This window comes from Grus americana, unplaced genomic scaffold (assembly GCF_028858705.1).
Source record: "Grus americana isolate bGruAme1 unplaced genomic scaffold, bGruAme1.mat scaffold_424, whole genome shotgun sequence".
Classification (NCBI taxonomy): domain Eukaryota; kingdom Metazoa; phylum Chordata; class Aves; order Gruiformes; family Gruidae; genus Grus; species Grus americana.
In genome coordinates, this window is record NW_026561685.1 from 25,777 (window position 1) to 38,905 (window position 13,129).

The 13,129-nt window shown below is 55.9% G+C and overlaps 2 protein-coding genes across 2 annotated transcripts; both read right to left on the reverse strand.

Moving 5' to 3' along the window:
• Nucleotides 1-2,484: 2,484 nt before the first annotated feature.
• On the reverse strand, nucleotides 2,485-3,780 carry LOC129200705 (probable G-protein coupled receptor 19). Its single transcript, XM_054811982.1, has one exon. It carries the CDS (start codon nucleotides 3,778-3,780, stop codon nucleotides 2,536-2,538), a length of 1,245 nt encoding a protein of 414 aa, XP_054667957.1. The 3' UTR covers nucleotides 2,485-2,535.
• A 4,233-nt stretch (nucleotides 3,781-8,013) lies between these two features.
• On the reverse strand, nucleotides 8,014-9,309 carry LOC129200706 (probable G-protein coupled receptor 19). The gene has a single exon (XM_054811983.1). It carries the CDS (start codon nucleotides 9,307-9,309, stop codon nucleotides 8,065-8,067), a length of 1,245 nt encoding a protein of 414 aa, XP_054667958.1. The 3' UTR covers nucleotides 8,014-8,064.
• Nucleotides 9,310-13,129: the final 3,820 nt, after the last annotated feature.

Below are 13,129 nucleotides of genomic sequence, written 5' to 3' on the forward strand. Positions count from 1 at the left end.
AGCCAGGTCTGGAATTTTTGAAGACAAGGCAGCACAGCGAGAGGACTGACTCCAGGCTGGGTGGGCGCTGCTCACCGTGAATCCTCCTCACGCCTTCCACAGTGAGGAAGTGTTCACCGAGAGCTGGCCATCGTATGCCTTTAAGAGTCTCTCCTGAACGCCAAGGCTGTCCCCGCATGCCCTTGCCTCCTTAGTTCCCTTCCCCGTCAAGGGCAGCGTTTCCCTCTGTCACCCTGAGAACAAGGTGGCACGACCCCCTCCCCACAAAACCTGCAGAAGATTTTTTTTTCTGCATGGCAGAGTTTTGATTTAGAAGGAAAACTCTGGAGGAAGAGGTCAATGGCCTCACGCAGCTGAGATGCGGGGGGATTCCCAGCAGCGGAGCCCCGGGCCGTGTCGGCTGAACTGTCACTAGGTGCGACTGGCGTCAGCTGTTGAGGAGGATCTCTGTGCGCCCGGGAGAAAACCCTGGGAGAGGGTCGACGTCCTTACCTTGGTCAGGGACCTCCCAAGCAGCAAGTCTGACCCTTCCCAGCTCCCAGCAGAGCCCGTCCTGCAGCGACCCGAGGGCTGTGCAGGTCTGTGGGTGACCCACGGGGCAACTGAAGGGTTGCCCTGAGCAACTGACACCAACACACAACACGGAGCCTCTGGCACAGCTGTGTCACGGGGAAGCCCTTGCTCAGCTCTGGGAAGGGACCCAGTCACCTTGTCGTGGCCTTGGGATGTGCCAAATTTCTGAGCTCATCAGTCCCCTGTGGACACGATCTTTAAGGTCCCTTGTAAGCCAAACCATTCGGAGACACGAGCTGTGGGTTTGCAGGGGTCCGGGCATTGCCAGATGAGTCCAAGCCCTGTTCTTTGTAAACACCAATGGCCCAGCTTACTGTCTCCCCTTTCTCCTGGTGCCGTCAAGGAGGTCCCCTTCTTTGCTCGCCAGACCCTTGCAGTCCTCCCTCCCCCTTTCTGTCCCCTGTACAGACATTGCCTTGCCTGGGCACTGAAAAAAACACAGAGCCTCCACAGCTCTGAGTCTGGCTAGTGAACGTCGCCACAGTGGGGAGCACAAGGCAAAAAAGGAGGCTAGAACTGACTTTAGAGGACGTTACGGCTCTGTGAGCTGCCAAACGGCTCGCTGTCAGACGGGGAGTGGTTGAAGTTGGGAGCCCTCGGTGTTTACCTCTCTGAAGCAGCACAGAGCAGTCGCCCAAGGTGGACTCTCCTTGCTTACTACACCCCCCCCCCCCCCAATGCTAAGACAATCAACGACCCGTCTGCCTTTTGGATGGTAGTTTCCACCTAGCCTGGATGTTGGAGCGACCTCTCTGTTTCTGAGCTAGCACTGAAGCACAGCTTCTGGGTCCTACCGGTGGTGGTACTCCATCCTCACGAGAGGAGCAGACACCACCGCCGTGGGGCGCAGCGGGGTGCAGAGGAGCCCCTGCCTCTCCCCGCCGTTCCCCGGCCGGCACAGCCGGTGCCGTTCCCCTTCCCACCAGGAGCGAAGCTCTGCTTGGTCCCCTTGGGTTGTTTTCTCAGTGTGCTGGCGGAGAAAGAGCAGCAGGAGGCGGCTCCACCTGCAGCCGCAGCTCCCTGCCAGCTTGTCTGCTCTGGGATGGATGCCTGTTAGGGACCCATGCACACATGCGCCCGAGGAGGATGCTGCTAGGCATCCTGCAGAGCTCCTTTTCGTGCTCCTCTTTGGGAAAACCCACCACGATTTGCTGCCGCTGCCAGAGCCGTACGTCAGGAAGAGGGACTCAGGCCAGGGGATACACTAAATCGGACAGGAGAGGAGTCCCGGTGTGCCTGGTAGAGCCGTGAGCCCTTTTGATCAGCAAGGCTTCTCCCAGGCGGTGCCCACCACCCCTGGCGTCTGGGTGGGTGCACCAGGCTGGCTGTAGAAGCAGCTCGCCATAAGTCCCGGAGGGCAAGACCAAGGGGAGGACTTTTCTCAGGCAGTTTGGGCCACGAGACCTCTGGAGAGGCACAGCGCCCGAGATGCACAGGCGTTCAGCGCTGGCCTGATGCTGACCCCCCGGGGCAGTGGGAATTGTACCGCTCATGTCCGTGGGCTCAGAGTTATGCCTGCATTGCCCACGTACGGACATCTTCCCCCTGGGGTCTGAGCGAGCAGGAAAACCCCAGGGCAACAGTATTCACAGGGCTGTAACGAAAGGAAGTCTAGATGGCTTTGGGTGCATTTAGACACTTATGCATGCTGGCCAAGGTGCGGTCATTGTAAACAGCAGTGGTTGCCCTTTCCCTTTTTCCCTACGTACTCATAGTGTAAGGGCTTTTCTGTTTTGGAACAAAGTTACGCTCGTGATTCAGGCAGAGTGGTTCCACAGAGTGGAACGTAACCGAAAGGAAAAGGACTGGACACATCAAAACCAACGCATTTACTAAAATAAAACATCTGTTTTTCTTCCCTAAAAGTTGCATTAAAACCCTGTAACTATACATTGGTTCAACACCGAGAGAAAGCTCCTTCTTGTGCGGGAACGTAGGAAATTTTCAAAGCAATGAATCCGACTAGACAAATGTATTTGGGGGATTGGACTGAATAGGCCACGCAAGCTTTTTTTCCTTTGCTTCTCTGTTAAAAGCCTCATAGACGGAGTCTTTGGTGACCGTTTTGGCCGGAGCTGGAACTTCCGCGATCCCAACGTGATTTTTCTTGGCTATCCTGGAACTGGTGGTGATGGTGTACGCATTGCTTCTGTAGCATTTCATGGCGGACATGCAAAAAGTCTCTTTCATCCCTCTTCTGAAGTTGGCATTGTAGATGGAGTAGATGGTTGGCTTTGAGGCTGAAGAACTGAACGAGATCCAAGTGATGGCCAGGAAAACCAAGGAGCTTGTTCTGTAGTCTGTTTCCTGCGGGTGCCACAGCTGGACCACGTAAAAAGGGAGCCAGGACAGGAGAAACACCGAGTTTAACATCAGGAACATCTTGATGGTGTTCACCTTGGTTCTTGGGACAATATTCATTGTCCTCCTGACAGTCATGCCATCGGTGCCAAATCTCCAAATGTGCTTGATGACCCTCTGGTAGAAGAGCATAATGGCGATGGATGGGATCAGCAAGACCACCAAGAGGTGGATGATACTGTAGGCAGCTCCTTCCCAAGAAGTGGGGAGAAAGAAGTTGCAGTGGTCGTCGCTGTCGGAGCCATAGAAAAAGAAAGCCGGTGATGCCAATGCAGCCTCAAAGAGCCAAGAGGCCAGAATCATTTTCTTGGCTTTCTCTCGGGACACTTTGAAGCTCAGGGGGTAGACGATAGTGTAGAACCGATCCACGCATATGGAGAGGAGCACGTACATCTGGACGCCAGGGGTGAGGTACTGTATGTACCTTACCAGCTTGCACATCACGTTCCCCAGCGGCCACCTGCCATAGGTAAAGTGGAGCAGCACGAAGGGCACGCTTGCGTCGCTGCTGAGAAGGTCTGCGCAAGCCATGGAGACGACAAAATAGTTGGTGGTGGATTGTGTCCTCCTGCTCCTGCGGATCACTAAGCAAACGAGGGAGTTTCCAAAGATGGAAACCAGCCACAACGCTCCCAAAACCATGCTGGCTACTGCAATTTCCCCCGGCCTCAGGTCATACTGCAAGACAGTGTGGTTCCTGCTTGAGCTGGGCCCTATGGCTGACTCTGTCATCTCGTAGCCAGCTGGAGGGTTGGAGGTTTCGGGGTCGCTCTTGTTCTGCAGCAGGAGCAGTAAAGTTGGGAGAAGAAAAGGACCGCTGCTGTTATCCATGCTGTGGGCAAACATGGCCACCTCTTTTGCTCAGGCTGCATGGAGAGAGGAGAAAAGAAGAGAAGAGAAGAGAAAGAGAAGAGATTATCTTTAACAAGTATGTGTGAAACACCTTCCTTAGCAATGAGAAGTACTTGTAAGTCGTTGTGTTGGGTTTGCATGGCAAGGTTTTGGTAGTGGGGGGGGGCTGCAGGGGTGGCTTCTGTGAGAAGCTGCTGGAAGCTTCCCCTGTGTCTGACAGAGCTAATGCCAGCCGGCTCCAAGATGGACCCGCCCCTGGCCAAGGCCAAGCCAATCAGCGCCTCTGTGATAACATAGTTAAGAAGGGAAAAACCAGTTAGAGAGAGCTTTTGCAGCCAGAGAGAGGAGTGAGAAGATGCAAGAAACTCTGCAGACACCCAGGTCAGCGCAGAAGGAGGGGGAGGAGGAGCTCCAGGCGCCGGAGCAGAGATCCCCCTGCAGCCCATGGTGAAGACCATGGTGAAGCAGGCTGTCCCCCTGCAGCCCATGGAGGGAGGATGAGGGGGTGTAGAGATTCCACCTGCAGCCCGTGGAGGACCCCACGCCGGAGCAGGTGGAGGCAGCTGAAGGAGGCTGTGGCCCGTGGGAAGCCCACGCTGGAGCAAGCTCCTGGCAGGACCTGTGGACCCGTGGAGAGAGGAGCCCACACCAGAGCAGGTTTGCTGGCAGGACTTGTGACCCCGTGGGGACCCCACGCCGGAGCAGTCTGCTCCTGAAGGTCTGCACCCCGTGGGAGAGACTGACGTTGGAGAAGTTTGTGAAGGACTGTCTCCCGTGAGAGGGACTCCATGCTGGAGCAGGGGTACGATGAGAGGAGCCCTCCCCCTGAGGACAAAGAAGCGGCAGAAACACCGTGTGATGAACTGACCGTAACCCCCATTCCCCGTCCCCCTGTGCCGCTGGGGGGGTGGGGGGGGCGGAGGTTGAAGCCGGGAGTGAAGTTGAGCCCGGGAAGATGGGAGGGGTGGGGGGGAGGTGTTTTAAGATTTGGTTTGATTTCTCATTGCTCTACTCTGTTTTGCTTAGTAATAAATGAGATGAATTTCCTCTCTCAGTTCAGTCTGTTTTGCTCGTGATGGTAGTTAGTGAGTGATGTCTGCCTGTCCTTCTCTCGACCCACAAGCTTTTTGTTATACCTCTTCTCCCCTGCCTAGTGAAGGAGGGGAGTGATAGAGCGGCTCTGGTGGGCACCTGGCCCCCAGCCAGGGTCAACCCACCACAGTCGTATACGTCCTACTGCAAGCAGATGATTTCAGAGAAAGGCTCAGAAATAGACAGCGAGACTCTCTGGTAGAGGAGAGGCCATTGAGTTTCATGCCGATTTTGATGAATGACCCGAGTCTTTGAGGACAGGCATTTCTGTCTTCTGAGAGATACCTGTCCCTTTCAGAGGTAGAGACTGTGGTGCAGGTTCACCAACACTGGTGACCTGCAGGCTGAGTGAGCGGAATATGCCCCACTCATCCCAGAAATGAGCCGTGCTTCCCAATGTCTGTGGAAGCTGCAAAAACCCAGACCCACTTCTCACTCGACGTTACATAAACCCATCCTGTAGACCGACAGAGGAGGTGTTTCCTTCACCGAGAGGTGGAATGGGGGGGTAATATCTTCCACGCTCATAACATCTGCCTCAGGAAGGATGCTAGCAGCCCCAGCCTGCTCCCGTGCAGTCCTTAGTAACCTTGGTGTTACTGTCCCTAATATCCCTGAATCTTTTTGTTCTGGGTGTAATTTTGGAAGACCAGCCAGGTCTGGAATTTTTGAAGACAAGGCAGCACAGCGAGAGGACTGACTCCAGGCTGGGTGGGCGCTGCTCACCGTGAATCCTCCTCACGCCTTCCACAGTGAGGAAGTGTTCACCGAGAGCTGGCCATCGTATGCCTTTAAGAGTCTCTCCTGAACGCCAAGGCTGTCCCCGCATGCCCTTGCCTCCTTAGTTCCCTTCCCCGTCAAGGGCAGCGTTTCCCTCTGTCACCCTGAGAACAAGGTGGCACGACCCCCTCCCCACAAAACCTGCAGAAGATTTTTTTTTCTGCATGGCAGAGTTTTGATTTAGAAGGAAAACTCTGGAGGAAGAGGTCAATGGCCTCACGCAGCTGAGATGCGGGGGGATTCCCAGCAGCGGAGCCCCGGGCCGTGTCGGCTGAACTGTCACTAGGTGCGACTGGCGTCAGCTGTTGAGGAGGATCTCTGTGCGCCCGGGAGAAAACCCTGGGAGAGGGTCGACGTCCTTACCTTGGTCAGGGACCTCCCAAGCAGCAAGTCTGACCCTTCCCAGCTCCCAGCAGAGCCCGTCCTGCAGCGACCCGAGGGCTGTGCAGGTCTGTGGGTGACCCACGGGGCAACTGAAGGGTTGCCCTGAGCAACTGACACCAACACACAACACGGAGCCTCTGGCACAGCTGTGTCACGGGGAAGCCCTTGCTCAGCTCTGGGAAGGGACCCAGTCACCTTGTCGTGGCCTTGGGATGTGCCAAATTTCTGAGCTCATCAGTCCCCTGTGGACACGATCTTTAAGGTCCCTTGTAAGCCAAACCATTCGGAGACACGAGCTGTGGGTTTGCAGGGGTCCGGGCATTGCCAGATGAGTCCAAGCCCTGTTCTTTGTAAACACCAATGGCCCAGCTTACTGTCTCCCCTTTCTCCTGGTGCCGTCAAGGAGGTCCCCTTCTTTGCTCGCCAGACCCTTGCAGTCCTCCCTCCCCCTTTCTGTCCCCTGTACAGACATTGCCTTGCCTGGGCACTGAAAAAAACACAGAGCCTCCACAGCTCTGAGTCTGGCTAGTGAACGTCGCCACAGTGGGGAGCACAAGGCAAAAAAGGAGGCTAGAACTGACTTTAGAGGACGTTACGGCTCTGTGAGCTGCCAAACGGCTCGCTGTCAGACGGGGAGTGGTTGAAGTTGGGAGCCCTCGGTGTTTACCTCTCTGAAGCAGCACAGAGCAGTCGTCCAAGGTGGACTCTCCTTGCTTACTACACCCCCCCCCCCCCCAATGCTAAGACAATCAACGACCCGTCTGCCTTTTGGATGGTAGTTTCCACCTAGCCTGGATGCTGGAGCGACCTCTCTGTTTCTGAGCTAGCACTGAAGCACAGCTTCTGGGTCCTACCGGTGGTGGTACTCCATCCTCACGAGAGGAGCAGACACCACCGCCGTGGGGCGCAGCGGGGTGCAGAGGAGCCCCTGCCTCTCCCCACCGTTCCCCGGCCGGCACAGCCGGTGCCGTTCCCCTTCCCACCAGGAGCGAAGCTCTGCTTGGTCCCCTTGGGTTGTTTTCTCAGTGTGCTGGCGGAGAAAGAGCAGCAGGAGGCGGCTCCACCTGCAGCCGCAGCTCCCTGCCAGCTTGTCTGCTCTGGGATGGATGCCTGTTAGGGACCCATGCACACATGCGCCCGAGGAGGATGCTGCTAGGCATCCTGCAGAGCTCCTTTTCGTGCTCCTCTTTGGGAAAACCCACCACGATTTGCTGCCGCTGCCAGAGCCGTACGTCAGGAAGAGGGACTCAGGCCAGGGGATACACTAAATCGGACAGGAGAGGAGTCCCGGTGTGCCTGGTAGAGCCGTGAGCCCTTTTGATCAGCAAGGCTTCTCCCAGGCAGTGCCCACCACCCCTGGCGTCTGGGTGGGTGCACCAGGCTGGCTGTAGAAGCAGCTCGCCATAAGTCCCGGAGGGCAAGACCAAGGGGAGGACTTTTCTCAGGCAGTTTGGGCCACGAGACCTCTGGAGAGGCACAGCGCCCGAGATGCACAGGCGTTCAGCGCTGGCCTGATGCTGACCCCCCGGGGCAGTGGGAATTGTACCGCTCATGTCCGTGGGCTCAGAGTTATGCCTGCATTGCCCACGTACGGACATCTTCCCCCTGGGGTCTGAGCGAGCAGGAAAACCCCAGGGCAACAGTATTCACAGGGCTGTAACGAAAGGAAGTCTAGATGGCTTTGGGTGCATTTAGACACTTATGCATGCTGGCCAAGGTGCGGTCATTGTAAACAGCAGTGGTTGCCCTTTCCCTTTTTCCCTACGTACTCATAGTGTAAGGGCTTTTCTGTTTTGGAACAAAGTTACGCTCGTGATTCAGGCAGAGTGGTTCCACAGAGTGGAACGTAACCGAAAGGAAAAGGACTGGACACATCAAAACCAACGCATTTAATAAAATAAAACATCTGTTTTTCTTCCCTAAAAGTTGCATTAAAACCCTGTAACTATACATTGGTTCAACACCGAGAGAAAGCTCCTTCTTGTGCGGGAACGTAGGAAATTTTCAAAGCAATGAATCCGACTAGACAAATGTATTTGGGGGATTGGACTGAATAGGCCACGCAAGCTTTTTTTCCTTTGCTTCTCTGTTAAAAGCCTCATAGACGGAGTCTTTGGTGACCGTTTTGGCCGGAGCTGGAACTTCCGCGATCCCAACGTGATTTTTCTTGGCTATCCTGGAACTGGTGGTGATGGTGTACGCATTGCTTCTGTAGCATTTCATGGCGGACATGCAAAAAGTCTCTTTCATCCCTCTTCTGAAGTTGGCATTGTAGATGGAGTAGATGGTTGGCTTTGAGGCTGAAGAACTGAACGAGATCCAGGTGATGGCCAGGAAAACCAAGGAGCTTGTTCTGTAGTCTGTTTCCTGCGGGTGCCACAGCTGGACCACGTAAAAAGGGAGCCAGGACAGGAGAAACACCGAGTTTAACATTAGGAACATCTTGATGGTTTTCACCTTGGTTCTTGGGACAATATTCATTGTCCTCCTGACAGTCATGCCATCGGTGCCAAATCTCCAAATGTGCTTGATGACCTTCTGGTAGAAGAGCATAATGGCGATGGATGGGATCAGCAAGACCACCAAGAGGTGGATGATACTGTAGGCAGCTCCTTCCCAAGAAGTGGGGAGAAAGAAGTTGCAGTGGTCGTTGCTGTCGGAGCCATAGAAAAAGAAAGCCGGTGATGCCAATGCAGCCTCAAAGAGCCAAGAGGCCAGAATCATTTTCTTGGCTTTCTCTCGGGACACTTTGAAGCTCAGGGGGTAGACGATAGCGTAGAACCGATCCACGCATATGGAGAGGAGCACGTACATCTGGACGCCAGGGGTGAGGTACTGTATGTACCTTACCAGCTTGCACATCACGTTCCCCAGCGGCCACCTGCCATAGGTAAACTGGAGCAGCACGAAGGGCACGCTTGCGACGCTGCTGAGAAGGTCTGCGCAAGCCACGGAGACAACAAAATAGTTGGTGGTGGATTGTGTCCTCCTGCTCCTGCGGATCACTAAGCAAACGAGGGAGTTTCCAAAGATGGAAACCAGCCACAACGCTCCCAAAACCATGCTGGCTACTGCAATTTCCCCCGGCCTCAGGTCATACTGCAAGACAGTGTGGTTCCTGCTTGAGCTGGGCCCTATGGCTGACTCTGTCATCTCGTAGCCAGCTGGAGGGTTGGAGGTTTCGGGGTCGCTCTTGTTCTGCAGCAGGAGCAGTAAAGTTGGGAGAAGAAAAGGACCGCTGCTGTTATCCATGCTGTGGGCAAACATGGCCACCTCTTTTGCTCAGGCTGCATGGAGAGAGGAGAAAAGAAGAGAAGAGAAGAGAGGTTATCTTTAACAAGTATGTGTGAAACACCTTCCTTAGCAATGAGAAGTACTTGTAAGTCGTTGTGTTGGGTTTGCATGGCAAGGTTTTGGTAGTGGGGGGGGGCTGCAGGGGTGGCTTCTGTGAGAAGCTGCTGGAAGCTTCCCCTGTGTCTGACAGAGCTAATGCCAGCCGGCTCCAAGATGGACCCGCCCCTGGCCAAGGCCAAGCCAATCAGCGCCTCTGTGATAACATAGTTAAGAAGGGAAAAACCAGTTAGAGAGAGCTTTTGCAGCCAGAGAGAGGAGTGAGAAGATGCAAGAAACTCTGCAGACACCCAGGTCAGCGCAGAAGGAGGGGGAGGAGGAGCTCCAGGCGCCGGAGCAGAGATCCCCCTGCAGCCCATGGTGAAGACCATGGTGAAGCAGGCTGTCCCCCTGCAGCCCATGGAGGGAGGATGAGGGGGTGTAGAGATTCCACCTGCAGCCCGTGGAGGACCCCACGCCGGAGCAGGTGGAGGCAGCTGAAGGAGGCTGTGGCCCGTGGGAAGCCCACGCTGGAGCAAGCTCCTGGCAGGACCTGTGGACCCGTGGAGAGAGGAGCCCACACCAGAGCAGGTTTGCTGGCAGGACTTGTGACCCCGTGGGGACCCCACGCCGGAGCAGTCTGCTCCTGAAGGTCTGCACCCCGTGGGAGAGACTGACGTTGGAGAAGTTTGTGAAGGACTGTCTCCCGTGAGAGGGACTCCATGCTGGAGCAGGGGTACGATGAGAGGAGCCCTCCCCCTGAGGACAAAGAAGCGGCAGAAACACCGTGTGATGACCTGACCGTAACCCCCATTCCCCCGTCCCCCTGTGCCGCTGGGGGGGGGGGGGGGCGGAGGTTGGAGCCGGGAGTGAAGTTGAGCCCGGGAAGATGGGAGGGGTGGGGGGAGGTGTTTTAAGATTTGGTTTGATTTCTCATTGCTCTACTCTGTTTTGCTTAGTAATAAATGAGATGAATTTCCTCTCTCAGTTCAGTCTGTTTTGCTCGTGATGGTAGTTAGTGAGTGATGTCTGCCTGTCCTTCTCTCGACCCACAAGCTTTTTGTTATACCTTTTCTCCCCTGCCTAGTGAAGGAGGGGAGTGATAGAGCGGCTCTGGTGGGCACCTGGCCCCCAGCCAGGGTCAACCCACCACAGTCGTATACGTCCTACTGCAAGCAGATGATTTCAGAGAAAGGCTCAGAAATAGACAGCGAGACTCTCTGGTAGAGGAGAGGCCATTGAGTTTCATGCCGATTTTGATGAATGACCCGAGTCTTTGAGGACAGGCATTTCTGTCTTCTGAGAGATACCTGTCCCTTTCAGAGGTAGAGACTGTGGTGCAGGTTCACCAACACTGGTGACCTGCAGGCTGAGTGAGCGGAATATGCCCCACTCATCCCAGAAATGAGCCGTGCTTCCCAATGTCTGTGGAAGCTGCAAAAACCCAGACCCACTTCTCACTCGACGTTACATAAACCCATCCTGTAGACCGACAGAGGAGGTGTTTCCTTCACCGAGAGGTGGAATGGGGGGTAATATCTTCCACGCTCATAACATCTGCCTCAGGAAGGATGCTAGCAGCCCCAGCCTGCTCCCGTGCAGTCCTTAGTAACCTTGGTGTTACTGTCCCTAATATCCCTGAATCTTTTTGTTCTGGGTGTAATTTTGGAAGACCAGCCAGGTCTGGAATTTTTGAAGACAAGGCAGCACAGCGAGAGGACTGACTCCAGGCTGGGTGGGCGCTGCTCACCGTGAATCCTCCTCACGCCTTCCACAGTGAGGAAGTGTTCACCGAGAGCTGGCCATCGTATGCCTTTAAGAGTCTCTCCTGAACGCCAAGGCTGTCCCCGCATGCCCTTGCCTCCTTAGTTCCCTTCCCCGTCAAGGGCAGCGTTTCCCTCTGTCACCCTGAGAACAAGGTGGCACGACCCCCTCCCCACAAAACCTGCAGAAGATTTTTTTTTCTGCATGGCAGAGTTTTGATTTAGAAGGAAAACTCTGGAGGAAGAGGTCAATGGCCTCACGCAGCTGAGATGCGGGGGGGATTCCCAGCAGCGGAGCCCCGGGCCGTGTCGGCTGAACTGTCACTAGGTGCGACTGGCGTCAGCTGTTGAGGAGGATCTCTGTGCGCCCGGGAGAAAACCCTGGGAGAGGGTCGACGTCCTTACCTTGGTCAGGGACCTCCCAAGCAGCAAGTCTGACCCTTCCCAGCTCCCAGCAGAGCCCGTCCTGCAGCGACCCGAGGGCTGTGCAGGTCTGTGGGTGACCCACGGGGCAACTGAAGGGTTGCCCTGAGCAACTGACACCAACACACAACACGGAGCCTCTGGCACAGCTGTGTCACGGGGAAGCCCTTGCTCAGCTCTGGGAAGGGACCCAGTCACCTTGTCGTGGCCTTGGGATGTGCCAAATTTCTGAGCTCATCAGTCCCCTGTGGACACGATCTTTAAGGTCCCTTGTAAGCCAAACCATTCGGAGACACGAGCTGTGGGTTTGCAGGGGTCCGGGCATTGCCAGATGAGTCCAAGCCCTGTTCTTTGTAAACACCAATGGCCCAGCTTACTGTCTCCCCTTTCTCCTGGTGCCGTCAAGGAGGTCCCCTTCTTTGCTCGCCAGACCCTTGCAGTCCTCCCTCCCCCTTTCTGTCCCCTGTACAGACATTGCCTTGCCTGGGCACTGAAAAAAACACAGAGCCTCCACAGCTCTGAGTCTGGCTAGTGAACGTCGCCACAGTGGGGAGCACAAGGCAAAAAAGGAGGCTAGAACTGACTTTAGAGGACGTTACGGCTCTGTGAGCTGCCAAACGGCTCGCTGTCAGACGGGGAGTGCTTGAAGTTGGGAGCCCTCGGTGTTTACCTCTCTGAAGCAGCACAGAGCAGTCGCCCAAGGTGGACTCTCCTTGCTTACTACACCCCCCCCCCCCCCCAATGCTAAGACAATCAACGACCCGTCTGCCTTTTGGATGGTAGTTTCCACCTAGCCTGGATGTTGGAGTGACCTCTCTGTTTCTGAGCTAGCACTGAAGCACAGCTTCTGGGTCCTACCGGTGGTGGTACTCCATCCTCACGAGAGGAGCAGACACCACCGCCGTGGGGCGCAGCGGGGTGCAGAGGAGCCCCTGCCTCTCCCCGTCGTTCCCCGGCCGGCACAGCCGGTGCCGTTCCCCTTCCCACCAGGAGCGAAGCTCTGCTTGGTCCCCTTGGGTTGTTTTCTCAGTGTGCTGGCGGAGAAAGAGCAGCAGGAGGCGGCTCCACCTGCAGCCGCAGCTCCCTGCCAGCTTGTCTGCTCTGGGATGGATGCCTGTTAGGGACCCATGCACACATGCGCCCGAGGAGGATGCTGCTAGGCATCCTGCAGAGCTCCTTTTCGTGCTCCTCTTTGGGAAAACCCACCACGATTTGCTGCCGCTGCCAGAGCCGTACGTCAGGAAGAGGGACTCAGGCCAGGGGATACACTAAATCGGACAGGAGAGGAGTCCCGGTGTGCCTGGTAGAGCCGTGAGCCCTTTTGATCAGCAAGGCTTCTCCCAGGCGGTGCCCACCACCCCTGGCGTCTGGGTGGGTGCACCAGGCTGGCTGTAGAAGCAGCTCGCCATAAGTCCCGGAGGGCAAGACCAAGGGGAGGACTTTTCTCAGGCAGTTTGGGCCACGAGACCTCTGGAGAGGCACAGCGCCCGAGATGCACAGGCGTTCAGCGCTGGCCTGATGCTGACCCCCCGGGGCAGTGGGAATTGTACCGCTCATGTCCGTGGGCTCAG